The sequence below is a fragment of the Convolutriloba macropyga genome, chromosome 14 (assembly GCF_964194025.1).
Source record: "Convolutriloba macropyga chromosome 14, txConMacr16.3, whole genome shotgun sequence".
NCBI classification, from domain to species: Eukaryota; Metazoa; Xenacoelomorpha; order Acoela; family Convolutidae; genus Convolutriloba; species Convolutriloba macropyga.
This window is the reverse complement of record NC_134481.1, coordinates 26,220,995-26,240,502: the sequence shown is the minus strand read 5'-3', so window position 1 is coordinate 26,240,502 and position 19,508 is coordinate 26,220,995. Positions and strand designations below refer to the sequence as shown.

Sequence of the window (19,508 nt, the reverse complement as noted above, 5' to 3'; positions counted from 1 at the left end):
AAAGGAGGGCAGAAGTTGATTTGGAGGCACATCAGTAATGTAAAGGTGCGTCATCTCTTCATCAAACCCTCCGATCTGTAGCATTTGAGATTTTATTATCTTGGTGCGATCCGAGAAGTGAAAATCGCAGGGAGTTGCCTTGATTTATATTTCTCTACGTGCTAGATCTTTGATTCTATGTTCTGTTGTTTTCAGCATTTAGTACATCCTTAACCTCTATCAAACATTTCAATAATCCTCATTATATCATGATTTTCAGCTTTTTCAAAAATTGAATCGGGGGTGCAAAAAGCTAAAGCAAGTTTGATTCCAACCATAGGCCAAAGTAAACGATTGGAGCTTCGATCAACTATAAACAAAAATGTTGGCGATAAGTTGAAGCAAATAAGAGAAGAGATGTAGCTGCGAAATGATTTTTGAAAATAGAAAACGTGAATTAATCGCGCTATCTGAAGCCGAAGTTCTCGAAAATTACAACAGAAAAAAACATCAAATTTCTGGATTTGCCAGAAAGCCATCAGAGCGGACAAAGGGAGTCTTGCCAGCAAACAACTGCGGCTGTCATAAATTTAGCGAGACGACTAACCGTATCGGTAACAGAAAATGACATTTCAATTGCAGACCGACTTCCTGTTTCAACTAGAACACATAATAGACGAGTCTTATGCCAATTTTCTCGACATATGGCAAAAATTGAATTTCTTAAAAACAAGAAAAACTAGTGTGTTCTAGTTGAAACTAAAAGCCAGTGTGCAATTGAAATGTCCTTTTTTGTTACCGATACGTTTAGTCGTCTCGCTAAATCTATGACAGCCGCTGTTGTTTGCTGGTAATACTCCCTGGTAAGCCGCTGTTGTTTGCTGGTAAGGGAGTTTTACCAACAAACAACAGCGGCTGTCATAGATTTAGCGAGACGACTAAACGTATCGGTAACAGAAAATGGTATTTAAATTGCACGCCGGCTTCCTGTTTTTCATCTAGAACAAAATAGACCAGTCAGTCAAATTTTCTCGACATAAGGCAAAAATTGACGTTCGTAATATCAAGAAAAACCAGTCTGATGTTCGTATTTTTGAAGATATAGCGAAAGCAAGGCTTTTTTTCTCAGGATGATTAAAAGTGGTGTATGAGTTAATTCAGCTTGGACAAGAGAGGGTACAATTTTTTATGAATGGAAGCAAGATGGCTTAATCTATAAAATCAGTAATCTTTACCAGCGTGGCATTGATCTTAATTATGGTTTGAGGGACGTGTTGGAATGCATCAAAAATTTTTGGCATCAGTTTAATCCATTTCAGGAGACTGGAGAAGCTTCCGGACCATTGCGGAATGACAACGATGGTTCCTAAAACAACTGATACTCCTATTCAAGTTCAACATCATACTGATAAAAGCCAAAAAAACATGCATACAGGTGCTTCATTTAAATAAATGTAAGGTCTGAAAAGAAACATTTCGGTGAACTAGGAACTTTAATTCAGGGAGTCGAAAAAATGCTTCACGTTTTGTGCTTGAGCGAAACTTGGTTGACAGCGGCGATGACGCCAATAGTTTACTTGTTATGGGCGATTATCAGTATGTGCTAAGAAACAGAGGTTCGAAGGACGGTGCGGTGGTGTTTTTATACAATTGAAAATAATTGTGATTTGATAAGAATACACAAAAATCCTCTCAACGAAGCTGCTGTCATAGAAATTAGTGCTAATAGTTTACGGTTCTTTGTAGCAGTCATATACAACAAACCTAGCTTGTCAAAAAGGACATCTTAAAGGTTTTTGATGATTTGTTGGAGCCATGAAGCTGCAATACGTCATGGAGCAGCAACACAATATCAAAATTTTTGAGCAACATCATAATGTAAACGACTATATGAATATATTAGCTTCAAATGGTTGTTTTTGGAGTAAACGAACCAACTAGAGTAACGTATAGTACTTCAACATACTTAGATCGCTTTTTTAAAATCTAAATGTACCTATTTGTGAAACCGAGGTCATACTACATCAAATCTTCTCTGATCATTACTCGATTCAACTCAGTTGGAGAGCTGGAACGAAAACAATTAAGGACTTGTTGCTTTTTAGAGGAACTAAGTTTGCAAAAGATCCAGAAAAGTTAAACGCTATTTAGATGAAGTTGATAGAGTTGATATTCAGAAAAAAAATAACAATGTGTACCAATCCTTCAATTGCGTTCAATACCTTTAGTAGTGTGTTTTTGGATGTTAGACAGACTTTCTCCCTTAAAACAGCTGGGTAGAGAGAATTAAAAACAGCCTACATGGTTCAGCAACAAACTGAAAAATCTCAAAAACAAAAAGATTATTGCTCATCGTTATTGGAAAGGAAGTGATGATAATAGTTGGTTAGAAAAGTTCAAAAGATTAATATTAAGCTTTGAAAAACATTGTTCTGCAGCCAAAAAAGATTTCTTTTTAAACAAATTGAAGTCTTGCCTCGGTAATAAACGACAAATATAAATTACTAAACTATATGAGCGGTAAAGTAATGAACAGTTCCAAGGTCCCTGTTCTGGAAACTGTGGCTAACAGTATTAGTCAGCCGAATGATCAAGATAACGCAATAGCCTTCAATAATTATTTTGATAAGCTTGGGTTTGAAATCAACAAGCATCTCAGTGCTGAAAATGAACCGAAAGTTCTAAGACGTGAACAATCGATTTTCTGTTTACAGTTACAAAGAAGGAAGTTAAAGTCATAATATCAAATTTGGAGAATAAATCATCCTCTGGTTAGGATTTTCTTAATAATCTTTTGGTAAAAACGTCAGAGCCTGTAGCTTATGAGTACATTACGGTTTTAATAAAAACTTCGTTGAAACGGGGCGAATTCCCGCAGCAGCTCAAAAAAGCGAGTTTTTTGCACAAATCTGGTCCAACGTTAGATGAAAATAATAACAGGACTATTTCACTACTTGTTGTTTGGAGCAGCATTTATGAAATTTTGTTCAATCGGGTATACTCTTACTTTGAAGGATTTTATTTTTATCATAGACAATTTGAATTCGGAAACAAACACAGTACAATTGATGCACTTGCTGAATTTACGGAAAATTTGATATCTGTTTCTAAAAGAGGAAATGTTTTCAGTTTTTTCTTGGATCTGAGGAATGCTTTTCATACAATTGATCACAAATGATGATTAAGAAGCTAGGATAATACGCTATCAGAGGAAAGGTATTAAAGTGGTTTGAATTATACCTCGAGCATAGAGAGCAGCGTGTTCATTTGAACGGAGTTATGTCTAGCTGGGAAGAACTTAAATGTGGTGTACCATAGAGATCTATTCTTGGTCATCTTTTATTCACTCTCTATTTAAATGGTTTACCTTTAGTTTGCAAAAAGCTTGATGTTATTCTGCTTGCAGACGATACAAATCTAACTGCTGTAGGAATGCAGGCAATTGAAGTTGAACATGAATTAAAGAATATTTGTAATTGGCTCTATTCAGACAAATTAGTGCTCAGTTTAGATAAAACGGTACAGATGGGTTTCACTTTGGCAGCTAATGCGTCAGACAGTTTCTGTTTTAACTCGAGTGAAATAAAAAAGGAACCAGTTTGTAAGTATCTAGGAATACTTTTTGATTTCAAGCTTTCTTTTGGAAGCCATGTTGAAGAAGTTAAAAGGAAGTTATGTAAGCAATGCGGTATTATCGCAAAACTGAGACATTTTGTTTCTAGGAAGCTGTTGATACAGTTTTACGAATCAAAGGTTAGGCCTATTGTTCAATATGGAGTCTTAGTCTATGGCTGCTGTAGTTGCTTCTGCCTATTTTTCTTGTACAGAAAAAAATTTTAAAGTTTATTTATTTCAAAAAAAAGAACCGATTCATGTGAGGACATAATCCGGAAGCACTCCATATTGACTGTTTATGATTTGTACGTGTATGAATTGACTTAGTTTTTCTCTAAAACAATCAGGGGACTTCATTGTGAAAATTTTTGTAATGACATGTTAGTGCCTTATACCATAGAAAGAGAAACTAGGGGATCGGCAATTAATTTACCCAAGCAACTTTTATGCAAAAGAAAAATAAAGAGCTGTTCAATCAAATTTCGTGCAACAAAGTTATAATAAATAATTAAATAAATTGAAAAGCCGAGAAATTATTCCGGCAGACTTTGAAGCAAAGACGTCAGGCAAAATTGCTAATTTTTGCCACATGTTGAAGTGTTCATTTTTAGTTTGCAATCACGAACTCGCAAGATTTGTATTGGATTTTTAATTTTTGTGTCACATTGCTTATCTCTCAAACAGTGGTAATTTATTAATAGCCGCACAGCGATAGCTGGGGCTATTATTGGCCTTCTCTTGGTTTTTTTTTATTTCGTCGTCATGATTTTTGTTACGACCATATGACGTCACAGCCACTTTTTGTTCATTCGTTCATGCAATTTCAACTGAATTGCATGTGTGACGTCATTTTTCACTCTTAGTGGAGCGAGTTTTTTTGTTCATGCGAGTGATTAAATTTTTGGTCACACTTGACTTACCTCACTCTCAAAAATGACTTCCTCACTTTGAAATTGACTTTTATTTACTTTAATTCAAAGAGATAAGGTCAAATGGGTGTGTGTCACTCTAAATGAAGGTTATTTGAGATCTATTTGAGCCTAATAGAGGCAGCAATAGCTTATACAGATTTTTAATCAAAATATAACAGATCAGCCTTCAATGAAAAGACGAATTTTTTTGCTCTGTTTTTTTTTAGACTGCCGATCTACGAGTCTATTGCGGCTATTTTCTGGCAATCTGCCAGCTATGTTATAAGTTTTTCTTTTCGAATTATATTAATTGTTCTTTTTTTATACTTAACTCTGGGGTAGACTGAAAAGTGGGCGTCTATAGCCCCGTTGTCTGTTGTCTGTCCTATCCAATGCAATATATTTTGCAGTTATTTGTTTATTTTTCATTGGAGAAATTAATTCTTTCTTTCTTTAATATACCACAGTGTGTAAAAATACTGAGCAGTACTACTTGTTGCTCAACTTTAATATATCCAAGTTAAATGTCTTTTCAACATAGCGGTATCGGGTGCTGTTTTCAACAAGATGTTTGTTTTTATGGTGCCGTAAGTACCATAAAAGTATTCCTTTTCTCCAACTCAAATAACTAACTGTTTTCAACCGATCATCCATAAATTAAAAGTACTTTGTATGCATTCATACATCAAATTTCAATCTGTCACATTTTTATAAGTGATTCAAGATATCTGATCTGTTTTCGTGGATTCCTAGTTTCATTTGACTTGGTTTAATTATATCATGGTATCGTCAGAAGCGGCTCTTACGTTCTAGTCTTCTCACAACTTTTGAAAGGCGAAAGGCCGGGCGTTTGAAAATACCTCATAAGCGTTTAGTGAAAAATGGGCAGATTGGATTAATGTTAGTGTTTTGGGTGGTTATGTGAAACAGGATGTTCTCTCATTGACAGGTATTTAACGGATGGGATCTCGGGTAATCGGTCGACAATGATGATGATTCCATTGACGGGATTGGAGGGTGGAGACAAAAAGGCAGATCTGATTAGATCGCTTGGATATGACAGTGCTTCAAAAGTGCCAGAGGCAAATTTGGACAATTGCAATAGCGTGTTTGACAGGATACCTTCCGTATCAGCCGGCGGGAGGAAAATTGAGTAAGTTGTTGTTACAGAATTTGAGTCTGATAACTTAGAAATTTGATAGTTTCTTACTGAATCTTTTAATTCGTAACAATTGTTCTATCCGAGCATCCTTGTCATCGTGAAAAGTGTGCCGGACTAGATTCCCATAAAATATTTTTGCTCACAAAGTTATTAATTGCTCTTAAACAAAGTTCGTTGCAATTATGTTCAGCATGTTGTTTATAGCTCCGAAGCTGTAAGCTGAGCGAAGCTATATTGCGGTGCTCTTGGTTTTTAATAGCCGCCCTCATCTTCTCAGCCGGCTATTATAGCGCTCCTATTTTTTACAATTCAAAGAATTTGAATTGTATTGGGGCGCTGTCTTTTTTTATTACGACTCGAAGAGGAGTATTGGTTTTCTCTCGGTTTTTACGACTCGAAGAGGAGTATTGGTTTTCTTAAGGTTTTTTTTTTTTACCGGAAGTACTATTCATTCAGACGATGTTTTGACCTAAAAGCGAAAGAGAGTAAAATTGCAGTGTAAACTAATTTTTTCTGAGCGAGAGAAGTTTTTTGATCATGCGCTGCGTTTAGTGAATGACTTTTTGACATTGAAATGTAGTTTTTGACTGAATGGCACATATAGATAACCGTTTTTAGCCGTTTTTTCGTCTAAGTGGCCTAGTTTTTTTGCTTGTAATTTGGTTTTTTGTAGAAATAATTTTTAATCGATGCTATGTTGAAATGTTAAACCCGGAAATTGATAATACAGTATTTTGCATAGCCTGAAATTGCGATTCAAATGCGAAAATGGAACATATTTCATGATTTTTTAGTTAATTTTTGGCTTTTTTTCTATTAATTTTTTCATTTTTGGATCTTTTAGCTGTTTTTCGTCAAAAATCAGTTAATATGGCAACTTCCCTTTGATAATTCATATACTCAATGCCTCTTTCTACCTCGATGAAGATTTGTTTCATAAAATTGTACATTTGCTAATCCGATTTTCGTAGTTTTTTACCATTTTTTTTTCAGTTTTTTGTTTGTATTTTGCTTTTAATTACTAGAAATAGTATTTTGGGGAACAGGAGGGACTTTAATTTCGTTTCAATAAAAATGCAATCATTTTTTGGTGTTAAGTTTTTGAAAAAACAGATAAATTTTTTTCATAAATGCAGTCTTAAATATTTTTTGACCACTTTTTTGAAAAATGTTTCATTGTTTCGCATGTCGGAATTCTGCTTTTTCTTGTTTTATTCTCTTCAGCAAGTTGGATTTTTGTCTCGCATGACTCGTTGTCTTTTCTATGTCTCGAATGCTGATCAATGAAATGTACTCGTTTTTCTTGATTTTTTTAAATTTGATTTTTAACTTTCAAAAAATCAAGAATTGGTCTTTTTGTTACGGTGTTCCTAACATTGTGTCCATGTTCTTCACATTCTCGTTTGTATCATTCCAGTTTTGTCCTGGCACCTACTTTTATATTCGTTATATTGATTTTTTCAGTTGTTAAAAATTGAATGAATTCAGCTTTTTCTTAGATTTTGGTTTCTTCGGTTTGCAATTGATTTAATTCAAAATAAGGCAGTACTGGGAGTTTGCTAGAAAGTCATTTCCAACATTTCTACTTATTACTATTCATTGCAATTTTCTTCCGGGCTTGGTATTGTTTATAGACGATTTTTTGCCTTTGAATATTATTCTGTTGCTTTTGTTTTTCTATGATTTTCTATTAATTTTTGAATTAGTATGAAATCATGTTGTCTAGCATATATACAACAAGGAAGAATCATGTATTATTATTGTCTTAATTGCCGTGATTAGAAATCTAATTGTAGTGGTTCTCTGATTCTTATGTTTGAGCACCCTTTTTTGAATAATTTTGACTTTCCTGTCTTTTTTGAAAAGTTTTTATCTGCCGTTTGCTTTCGCGATCTTTTTGATATTAGAATCAATAATTATCTGAGGGCAACTGATGGCCCTGTCAGCTTTGTCAGGTTATCAGTTTTTTGACCATCCTAAAAATTTCAGACTTTTTTAACGTTACCAAACGTTTTCAATTATAAAATTTTGCTGCATTTTCTTTCTCTTGGTGACGGTGGTTTAAATTTCACCGATTTTTAGATCAGACCCGGGGAGGTAATCAGTTAATGGTTTAATACAAAAGGTAATGGCTTCAGCTTTTTGCGAAGTTTTGGTGATTCGAGTCGCTTCCGGAATTCTTCCGGCTATGTTTTTTTTTACAGGAAGTAGATTTGTTCACGCGGCATTTTGACCTAAAAGCGATAATGAGAAAAGATGTCTTGGTGAACAGATTTTCGCTAAGCGAGAGAAGTTTTTTGATCATGCGCTGCGTTTAGTGAATGACTTTTTGACTTTGAAAAGTAGTTTTTGACTGAATTGCACATATAGATGACCGTTTTTAGCCGTTTTTTCGTCTAAGTGGCCCAATTTTTTTGCTTTTAATTTGGTTTCCTGTAGAAATAAAATTTATTCGATACTATATTGAAATGTCAACCTCGGAAATTGATACCACAGTGTTTTGCAGAGCCTGAAAATGCGTTTCAAGTTGAAAATTGGCACATAATTCTTGATTTTTTAGTTAATTTTTGGCTTTTTTAATATTAATTTCTTCATTTTTGGATCTTTTAACCGTCCTTTTCTCAAAAATCAGTTAATAGGCAGTTTCTCTTTAATATTTTCTATACTCAACGCCTTTTGCTACCTCGATGTTGTTTTGTTTCATAAAATTGTACATATGCTAATCCGATGCTGGTAGTTTTTTTCCGATTTTCGTCAGTTTTTCGTTTGTATTTTGGTTGTAATTGCTAAAAATATTTTTTTTTGTGCAACATGAGGGAGTTTAATTTCGTTTCAATAAAAATTCAATCATTTTTGTCGTTAAGTTTTGAAAAAACAGTTAAAACTTTTTCATAAATGCAGTCTTAACCTAAAAGTTCTTTGAACATTTTTTTTGCAAAATGTTTCAATGTTTCGTATTTATGAATTCTGCTTTTTCCTATTTTTTGTTCTCTTCGGGAGGATAGATCTTTGTATCGGATGACTAGTTATCTTTTCTATGTCTTGAATGCTGAACAATGAAAGGTATTCATTTTTCTTGAATTTTTTAAATTGATTTTCAACTTTCAAAAATCAAGAATGTCTTTTTGTTACGGTGCTCCTTACATTGTTCCCATACTTACATTCTAGTTTGTATCATTCTTGTTTTTTCCTGGTACCTACATTTATTTTCGGTATATTGATTTTTCAGTTGTAAAAAATGAATGATTTGAGCTTTTTCTTAGATTTTCGTCATTTCTTTGGTTTGCAATTGATTTCATTCAACATAAGGCAGTACTGAGAGTTTGATAGCAAGCTTTTTCCAAATTTTCTACTTATGACTAATTACTACAGCTTTCTTCCGGTCTTGGTATTAATTAAAACGATTTTTTGCCTTTGAATATTCTGCTGCTTATGTCTTTTCTATGATCAATTTTATTTTTGATTTAGTATGAAATCATGTCTAACTTATGTACAAGAAGGAACAGGTTGTGTTGTTTTGTGTCTTCATCGTAGTGATTAAAAGTGTAATTATAGGTGTTTTCTTATTCTTAAATTTCAGCTTTCTTTTTTGAAAAGATTTAACTTTATTCCTAAGATTATTATCTGCCGTTTGCTTTCGCGATCTTTTTCAGATTAGACCCATGAATTATTTGAGGGCTTTTGATAACCTTGTCAGCTTTTTCAGACTATCAGGTTTTTGACCACTTTAAATATTTTGGATTTTTTAACGTTACTGAACGTTTTCAATAATATAAAATTTTGCTGCTTTTTGTTTCTCTTGTTGACAGTTGTTTAAGTTTCACCAATTTTTAGAGCCGACCTGGGGTGGTAGTGAGTTAATGATTTAATACAACAAGTAGTGGCTTCCGTTGCAATTACGGTTTTGTTAGTGAAGTTCTGACAATTCGAGTCGCTTCCGGAATTCTTCCGGCTATGTTTTTTAAGATCTGTTCACACATTTTCATGATTTTTATGATTTTTGAAGTCAAATTGGAGTGGTGATGTTGGTCACGCCGAAACAGGAAATGGAGCGAAAAAGCGAGTGGTTTTGCAGCGTGAAATTTTTTCGCGCTAAATTTAAAGTAGAGTGAGAAAATGGTGTTTGAACAAAAATTCGCTTTCTCGCTAGTGGTTTTTTGTTCACATGCGGCAAATTCACTTTGATTTTTACTCTTTTTTCGATTTTTTGGATCGGATTTTTTTTCTAAATGGTTTTTCCAATCCATTCATAGTCCGTTTTAGGTCTAGTTTTTTTAGTCAATGAAAATTCTTTGAATTGTATGTCAGGACTTGTCCTGCTATGTTTTTTTACTTCGTCGAATAAAAAAATGTTTTGCTTTACCTCATTTTGCCGATTTTTCAACATTTTGCGTGAAATCTTTTTGACTTCTCTAGGCTAGTTTCTCTCTTCTCTCATTCTGCTAAAAGTGATTTTGAACATCAGTTGCTCAGCAAAGCAATTCAAAATGAACAGAGTCAGTATAAAAAATTGAAGTCAGAAGAAGAAACGGGATAAACCCATAAACCCCAATTTTAGATGCCCGCTATTTGAACATCGTTCCTATAAGTCTTAGTTACCATCTCTAATGCTTATTGGTATTGATAGTAACCCTGTAGCCTCTCTCTAAGAAATAGAAGTATGCTCAAATACGAAATAAATATAATCCATCGAAATAAATCGGACTTAAAAAATGTTTTTGTACAAAAATCTTTTTTTTCAATACCTTCTATTCTTTCAATCCCAATCATGCCTATTAGAATCAACGGCGGCTATTTTCCGCCAATCTGCCGTGTATGTTTTACAATTCAAAGAATTTGAATTGTATTGGGGCGCTGTCTTTTTTTTTTTTAAGATTGTTCACACATTTTCATGATTTTTGAAATCAAATTGGAGTGGTGATTTTGGTCACGCCGAAACAGGAAATGGAGCGAAAAAGCGAGTGGTTTTGAGGCGTGAGTTTTTTTCGCACTAATTTTAAAGTAGAGTGATAAAACGGTGTTTGAACAAAAATTCGGTTTCTCGGTAGTGGTTTTTTGTTCACATGCGGCAATTTCACTCTGATTTTTACTGTTTTTTCGATTTTTTGGATCGGATTTTTTTCTTAATGGTTTTCCCAATCCATTCAGCGCTCATTCTAAGCCTAGTTTTTTGTTTGAATTGAATTTTTATTTCTCGCTAGTGGTTTTTTTAATCACATGCGGAATTTTGAAACTCAAAAATCAGTTAATAGGCAGTTTCTCTTTAATATTTTCTATACTCAACGCCTTTTGCTACCTCGATGTAATTTTGTTTCATAAAATTGTACATATGCTAATCCGATTCTGGTAGTTTTTTTTCCGATTTTCGTCAGTTTTTCGTTTGTATTTTGGTTGTAATTGCTAAAAATATTTTTTTTGTGCAACATGAGGGAGTTTAATTTCGTTTCAATAAAAATTCAATCATTTTTGTCGTTAAGTTTTGAAAAAACAGTTAAAACTTTTTCATAAATGCAGTCTTAACCTAAAAGTTCTTTGAACATTTTTTTTGCAAAATGTTTCAATGTTTCGTATTTATGAATTCTGCTTTTTCCTATTTTTTGTTCTCTTCGGGAGGATAGATCTTTGTATCGGATGACTAGTTATCTTTTCTATGTCTTGAATGCTGAACAATGAAAGGTATTCATTTTTCTTGAATTTTTTAAATTGATTTTCAACTTTCAAAAATCAAGAATGTCTTTTTGTTACGGTGCTCCTTACATTGTTCCCATACTTACATTCTAGTTTGTATCATTCTTGTTTTTTCCTGGTACCTACATTTATTTTCGGTATATTGATTTTTCAGTTGTAAAAAATGAATGATTTGAGCTTTTCCTTAGATTTTCGTCATTTCTTTGGTTTGCAATTGATTTCATTCAACATAAGGCAGTACTGAGAGTTTGATAGCAAGCTTTTCAAATTTTCTACTTATGACTAATTACTACAGCTTTCTTCCGGTCTTGGTATTAATTAAAACGATTTTTTGCCTTTGAATATTCTGCTGCTTATGTCTTTTCTATGATCAATTTTATTTTTGATTTAGTATGAAATCATGTCTAACTTATGTACAAAAAGGAACAGGTTGTGTTGTTTTGTGTCTTCATCGCAGTGATTAAAAGTGTAATTATAGGTGTTTTCTTATTCTTAAATTTCACTTTTCTTTTTTGAAAAGATTTAACTTTATTTCTAAGATTATTATCTGCCGTTTGCTTTCGCGATCTTTTTCAGATTAGACCCATGAATTATTTGAGGGCTTTTGATAACCTTGTCAGCTTTTTCAGACTATCAGGTTTTTGACCACTTTAAATATTTTGGACTTTTTAACGTTACTGAACGTTTTCAATAATATAAATTTTTGCTGCTTTTTGTTTCTCTTGTTGACAGTTGTTTAAGTTTCACCAATTTTTAGAGCCGACCTGGGGTGGTAGTGAGTTAATGATTTAATACAACAAGTAGTGGCTTCCGTTGCAATTACGGTTTTGTTAGTGAAGTTCTGACAATTCGAGTCGCTTCCCGAATTCTTCCGGCTATGTTTTTTAAGATCTGTTCACACATTTTCATGATTTTTATGATTTTTGAAGTCAAATTGGAGTGGTGATGTTGGTCACGCCGAAACAGGAAATGGAGCGAAAAAGCGAGTGGTTTTGCGGCGTGAAATTTTTTCGCGCTAAATTTAAAGTAGAGTGAGAAAATGGTGTTTGAACAAAAATTCGCTTTCTCGCTAGTGGTTTTTTGTTCACATGCGGCAAATTCACTGTGATGTTTACTCTTTTTTCGATTTTTTGGATCGGATTTTTTTTCTAAATGGTTTTTCCAATCCATTCATAGTCCGTTTTAGGTCTAGTTTTTTTAGTCAATGAAAATTCTTTGAATTGTATGTCAGGACTTGTCCTGCTATGTTTTTTTACTTCGTCGAATAAAAAAATGTTTCGCTTTACCTCATTTTGCCGATTTTTCAACATTTTGCGTGAAATCTTTTTGACTTCTCTAGGCTAGTTTCTCTCTTCTCTCATTCTGCTAAAAGTGATTTTGAACATCAGTTGCTCAGCAAAGCAATTCAAAATGAACAGAGTCAGTATAAAAAATTGAAGTCAGAAGTAGAAACGGGATAAACCCATAAAGCCCAATTTTAGATGCCCGCTATTTGAACATCGTTCCTATAAGTCTTAGTTACCATCTCTAATGCTTATTGGTATTGATAGTAACCCTGTAGCCTCTCTCTAAGAAATAGAAGAATGCTCAAATACGAAATAAATATAATCCATCGAAATAAATCGGACTTAAAAAATGTTTTTGTACAAAAATCTTTTTTTTAAATACCTTCTATTCTTTCAATCCCAATCATGCCTATTAGAATCAACGGCGGCTATTTTCCGCCAATCTGCCGGGTATGTTTTACAATTCAAAGAATTTGAATTGTATTGGGGCGCTGTCTTTTTTTTTAAGATTGTTCACACATTTTCATGATTTTTGAAGTCAAATTGGAGTGGTGATTTTGGTCACGCCGAAACAGGAAATGGAGCGAAAAAGCGAGTGGTTTTGAGGCGTGAGTTTTTTTCGCACTAATTTTAAAGTAGAGTGAGAAAACGGTGTTTGAACAAAAATTCGGTTTCTCGGTAGTGGTTTTTTGTTCACATGCGGCAATTTCACTCTGATTTTTACTGTTTTTTTCGATTTTTTGGATAGGATTTTTTTCTTAATGGTTTTCCCAATCCATTCAGCGCTCATTCTAAGCCTAGTTTTTTGTTTGAATTGAATTTTTATTTCTCGCTAGTGGTTTTTTTAATCACATGCGGAATTTTGACATCGATTTTCTGTTTTTTTTCTTATTTTTTTACCTGATTTTTTAAAAATGGTTTTCTCAATTCACTCATAGTCCATTCTAGGTCTAGTTTTTCTGTTTAGTCAATGAAAATTCTTTGAATTGTATGTCAGGACTTGTCCTGCTATGTTTTTTGTTTCGTCGTCTGACGCTCTTTTTTCGTTTTACATTTGTTCACACAGCAAAGCTGAAAAAGTAAAATTTTCTGAATGACTTCTTCCTCTCACTAACGGCATTTGCGCGCGTGATGCCATTTCTCACTCGCTTTAGCAAAAGTTTTTAGGTTATTTGCGTGATTAGATTTTGATCATACGTGACTTACCTCACTCAATAAAATGACTTTTGCACTTTAAAACTTTAAGTTTAATTTGAATTTGTTTAAGGTCAAAGGAACTCATTTGTGCAGTAAAGGTCCGTAATAAGAGGCTTCTGCGTAATGAATTTCAACAAGCTTTATTAAAAGCTTAATTATTTAAAAGCCTAATTTATATCTGTATCTGTTTCTATCTCTATTATATGGCACGCAGGTCTATTCTTTCGCAGCTATTCCGGCAATCTGCCGGCTATGTTTTTTAATAGTATCACAGCGATAACTGGGGCTATTACTGGCTTTCTCTTGTTTTTTACGACTCGAAGAGGAGTATTGGAGTAAAGGTTTTTTTAATAGCCGCGTCAGCAATTCCAGGCGGCTATTATTGCGCTCCTATTTTTTACTTCGCTGAACAGATTTTTGTTTCGTCTTAACCTGAATTTTTCAATGACTTCAGTGACTTCTACTGCTTTGCAGTTAAAATTTGTCTGCGTGACTTCATTTCTGCTTTTAGGTCGATTACGTGACTTACCTCACTCAAAAAATAACTTCATTTTATGAACTTTATTTTATGAACCTTTAGTACTCACAGTTCAATAGTGTGCATCTAAGTAGCGCCAAACTTATATGCCCAAATTCTTGAGTATTAGTCCTGAGTTTTTGATTTCGAAAATCAATTTTGGAAAAGCTCTTTTAGGGAGTTTTCCTTATAGACCGTATGTGTATCATAAAAATGACAGTACGTATCTAACCCATAAAATCTAGTGCTTTATTAAAGGACTTTGGTCAATCTGCCTATCTTGTTTCTTTAGTTGTTTCAATTCGTGGAAGGCCACAAGCGTCTATCGCGGCTATTTTCCGCCAATCTGCCGCTATGTTTTTACCGGAAGTACTATTCGTTGAGACGGGCGTTTTGACCTAAAAGCGAAAGATTAAAGTTAGCGTATGAACTAATTTTTTTTCTGAGCGAGAAGTTATTTGATCATGAGCTGCTTTGAGTGAATGACTTTTTGACTTCGAACAGTGTTTTTTGACAGAATATAGATAACCATTTTTAGCCGTTTGTTCGTCCAATTGGCCCAGTTAATTTGGTTTTAGCTTAGTTTTTTGTAGAAAATTTTTTAGAGAAGCTGTATTAATATGTGAACCACTGCAATTGATACCACAGTGTTTATGGGAGTCTTTAAATTCTGAATGAGCTTATATTTTCCGATTTTTTAATATTCTAGGCTGTTATTAAAAATTATTTTTTTCAATTTTGGATCTGAGCGGATTTTTCAAAAAGCAGTACATATGGCGACTTAACTTTAATATGTCATGCATTGAATGCATCTTTATATTGTGAAGTATTTTGTTTTTAGTAGCCGCACAGCGATAGCTGGGGCTATTATTAGCCTTCTCTTGATTTTTTTTTGTTGTTTCGACGTCATGATTTTTGTTACGGCCATATGACGTCACAATCACTTCAAATCTGCTTTTTGTTCATTCGTTCATGCAATTTCAACTGAATTGCATGTGTGACGTCATTTTTTGCTCTTAGTTGAGCGAGTTTTTTGTTCATTCGCGTGATTAAATTTTTGGTCACACTTGACTTACCTCACTCTCAAAAATGACTCCCTCATTTTGAAATTGACTTTTATTTACTTTAATTCAAAGAGATAAGGTCAAATGGGTGTGTGTCACTCTAAATGAAGGTTATTTGAGATCAGCTTATTTAGGCAGCAATAACTTATGCAGATTTTTAATCAAAATATAACAGATCAGCCTTCAATGAAAAGACGAATTTTTTTGTTCTGTCTTTTTTACTGTTTTTTTAGACTTCCGATCTACGAATCTATTGCGGCTATTTTCTGGCAATCTGCCAGCTATGTTTATAAAATTGTACACATGCTCGGTTTTGGGCAGTTTTTGTCCAATTCCTGTTTTCTGTTTGTTTTTTGGATTTATTACTAGCAAGTTTTTTGGGCTTTTTCAGGGATCCCAATTTACGTTGACTAATAATGGAATAGTTTTGTGGCGTTTGGTAAATGAAATTCTGCAGTATTTTTCATAAGTGCAATTTTGAAAAATTTTTCACAATTTTTATTAAAAACATTTTTTTGTTTCCAATCTTTGAACTATGTTTCTGCATTTTAATCTATGCACGAGGTTAGCTATATAATTTTTCGATAAATAAAGAATTGTAATTGTTTTTCTACTTCATTTTTCAATTTGATTTCAACTTTCAAAAAATCAAGATTAAGTGTTTTTGTTATTTAAGGTGTTTTTGTTTCTGTCCTTATTTTTGCGCATTCTATCATGCATCGGTCTATCATTTTCCTGAGTGTTTTAGTTCTTATCCGCTCTGCTTTTACAAGTTGTTGAAAAATAAAGATTTAAGCCTTTTTCTTGATTGCAATTGATTTCATTTGACAAAGTGCGGCATTGAGAATTTCTTGAAATGCCGTTCAAATATTTTTGGACTGATAATTACTTTCTACATAGTGTTGTGGCTTTAGTTTTGATTTTAAACGTTTGTTTTGCCTGTATATCTTGTTTTTTTGTCTTTTTGGTGATTACTTTGAAAATTTTTTAGCTAATTTGCTGATTTTCAAGTGTTGACGATTTTTGGCAAATTTATCGTTTTATTAAATATATTGGTAATTGAATTAAAGCCTCATGCCTGCAGGTTCTTTTTAAGACAAAGGATACAAGTTTCGTTTGCTACAAATTGTCTCTTTCTATGCAATTTGACAAAAAATTGAGAATTTTTTTGTTTTCCTTTCCCTCAAAAACAGATATTTGTGAGCTCGTTAAGGCTTCGCTGATATATGGTGGTCTAATAACTATTTTTTCATTATATGAAACGACGTTTTTCGTTTGTATGTTTACTTGTACTACATGGAAAATAAACTGGATTTCCTAAAATTTTTTTATTTGTTTTGCCAAATTTTTTTTTTGTTTTACTTAAGATTGTTGTTTTCTCTGCTTTGATGCGCTCTGCATGGAGATAATAGGTATTTCAAAAATCAGTTGTTTCGGTGATTGTGATTCAAATTTGCTTTTTGTTCATTCGTTCATGCAATTTCAAATGAAGTCTTTTTGTGACGTCATTTCTCACTCTTAGTGGAGCAAGTTTTTTGTTCATTTGCGTGATTAAGTTTTTGGTCACACGTGAGTTGCCTCACTCTCAAAAATGACTTCCTCACTTTGAAATTGACTTTTCTTTACTTTGATATGGTCAAGATATGGTCAAGTGATTGTGTGTCAACCTAAATGAGAGCAATTAATAGAGGCAGCAATAGCTTATACAGATTTAAATCAAAATGTAACATCTCAGCCTTTAATGAAAAGTTTTTCTGGTCTGTCTACTATTATCTGGCAATCTGTCCGCTATGTTGATGATATTTTTCGCTTGACCTATTTTTCGTCTGACGCTTTTAACTTTTGTCACGAAAGAAAGGGGATAAACAGATACATCCTGAAGGTAATTAAGTGACTGGGCAGCTCTTTGAGCCTTACGCCCTACCACTCTCTAAGTATGAAATTCACCGAAACTGCTCTGAGGCGACATAAATTCATGGTGTCAAGAGCTGTTTCGACTTCAAACCATGGGCGATTATTTTTGTCGTGGTCTCGGCACAAATAGCAAGAATTTTACGCGCGTTATTTATATTAAACGCGTGAGCTCTAAAATGGGAGCAAATTTTTCCATGTTTAAGGGCTACTCGAAGCACATGTTTAAGAGCCGCATTGAGTAGCATGGTTAAGCGAACATATCGAGAGAGGTCAATGACCTGAAAGGCTCAAAGTAAATGGGTGAAAACCGAACCTGAGACGAAAGACTGTTAGTCAGGTGCAGTTACCACGAGGCTACGAGGGCTTGAAAGTATGCTCCCCCGAGGGAAAGAACGCTCTTAGCTTTCAACTAGGTTTTTCACGCTTAACTTTTTGATTTATGTGTTATCTCAACTGCTCTCAATCTGAAATATGTTTATTGATACGATAAAAGCGCCTGTGAGAAACTTTAGTTTGTAGTCGTTATTGCGCAGTTGGTAAGATGGAGGACTGCTATTCTGAGCGCTGAGGGTTCGAACCCGTGTGGGGTGGCCTCCCTTTTGTAGACATAAATTTTTCTAATCAACAGCATGTCGCCTGTTTTTCGAGAGCACTTCTTGCGACTTTGAGTTGTTTTATGTTCCTGTGTGTGTGTTTGGGGGATGAAAATGCTAATCTTATTAACCAACGCGTGAGCTCTAAAATGGGACAGAATTGTTGCATGCTTAAGGGGCCTCTCGAAGCACATGTTTAAGAGCCGTATTGAGTAGCATGGTTAAGCGAACATATCGAGAGAGGTCAATGACCTGAAAGGCTCAAAGTAAATGGGTGAAAACCGAACCTGAGACGAAAGACTGTTAGTCAGGTGCAGTTACCACGAGGCTACGAGGGCTTGAAAGTATGCTCCCCCGAGGGAAAGAACGCTCTTAGCTTTCAACTAGGTTTTTCACGCTTAACTTTTTGATTTATGTGTTATCTCAACTGCTCTCAATCTGAAATATGTTTATTGATACGATAAAAGCGCCTGTGAGAAACTTTAGTTTGTAGTCGTTATTGCGCAGTTGGTAAGATGGAGGACTGCTATTCTGAGCGCTGAGGGTTCGAACCCGTGTGGGGTGGCCTCCCTTTTGTAGACATAAATTTTTCTAATCAACAGCATGTCGCCTGTTTTTCGAGAGCACTTCTTGCGACTTTGAGTTGTTTTATGTTCCTGTGTGTGTGTTTGGGGGATGAAAATGCTAATCTTATTAACCAACGCGTGAGCTCTAAAATGGGACAGAATTGTTGCATGCTTAAGGGGCCTCTCGAAGCGCATGCTTCAGAGCCGCATTGAGCAGCATGGTTAAGCGAACATTTTGAGAGAGGTCAATGACCTAAAAAGCTCATAATAGATGGTTGAGAACCGAACCTGAGACAAAAGACTGTTAGTCAGGTGCAGTTACCACGAGGGCTTGAAAGTATGCTCTTCCGAGGGAGGGTTTTGCTGTCCTGGGTACATGTTTTTTTTAAATGCTCCCGAACTATGTTTGAAGTTCTTATTGTAAACGTGTTTTTCTGCAACGTTTTAGCTTTACAGATTCTGCACTATTCTAGAACACTCTTAGCTTTCATCTAAGTTTTTCACGCTTTAGTTTGATTTTTTTGTGTTCTCAACTGCTCTCAATCTTAAATATGATTGATACGATAAAAAGCGATTGTGAGAAACAGTGATCTGTGGTCGTTATAGCGCAGTGGGTAAGATGAAGGACTGCTACTATGTGGGTTGAAAGTTCGAACCCGATTCGGGTACCCTCCCTTTTGTAGGCATGAACATTTCTAATCAGCACCGTGCCGCCTGTTGTTTGATAGCACTTCTTGCGACGCTGAGTCGTTTTATGTTCCTGTGTGTGTGTGTTTGGGGGATGAAAATGCTAATCCTATTTATCAAACGCGTGAGCTCTAAAATGGGACAGAATTTTTTATTGTTTAAGGGGCCTCTCGAAGCGCATGTTTTAGAGCCGCATTGAGCAGCATGGTTAAGCGAACTTATCGAGAGAGGTGAACGAACTAAAAGCCTCGAAGTAGATGGGTGAGAACCGAACCTCAGACAAAAGACTGTTATTCAGGTGCAGTTACCACGAGGCTGCGAGGGATTGA

At 34.5% G+C, this 19,508-nt stretch overlaps 1 protein-coding gene across 5 annotated transcripts in view; it reads left to right on the top strand.

Moving 5' to 3' along the window:
• Positions 1–19,508, top strand: part of LOC142353007 (uncharacterized) — a 41,472-nt gene that overhangs the window by 6,292 nt on the left and 15,672 nt on the right. For all 5 annotated transcript variants that reach the window (XM_075405189.1, XM_075405186.1, XM_075405187.1 and 2 more), the window contains exon 3: positions 5,455–5,658. In XM_075405189.1, coding sequence (XP_075261304.1) covers positions 5,455–5,658 — 204 coding nt within the window. The remainder of the gene's footprint in view (positions 1–5,454; positions 5,659–19,508) is intronic.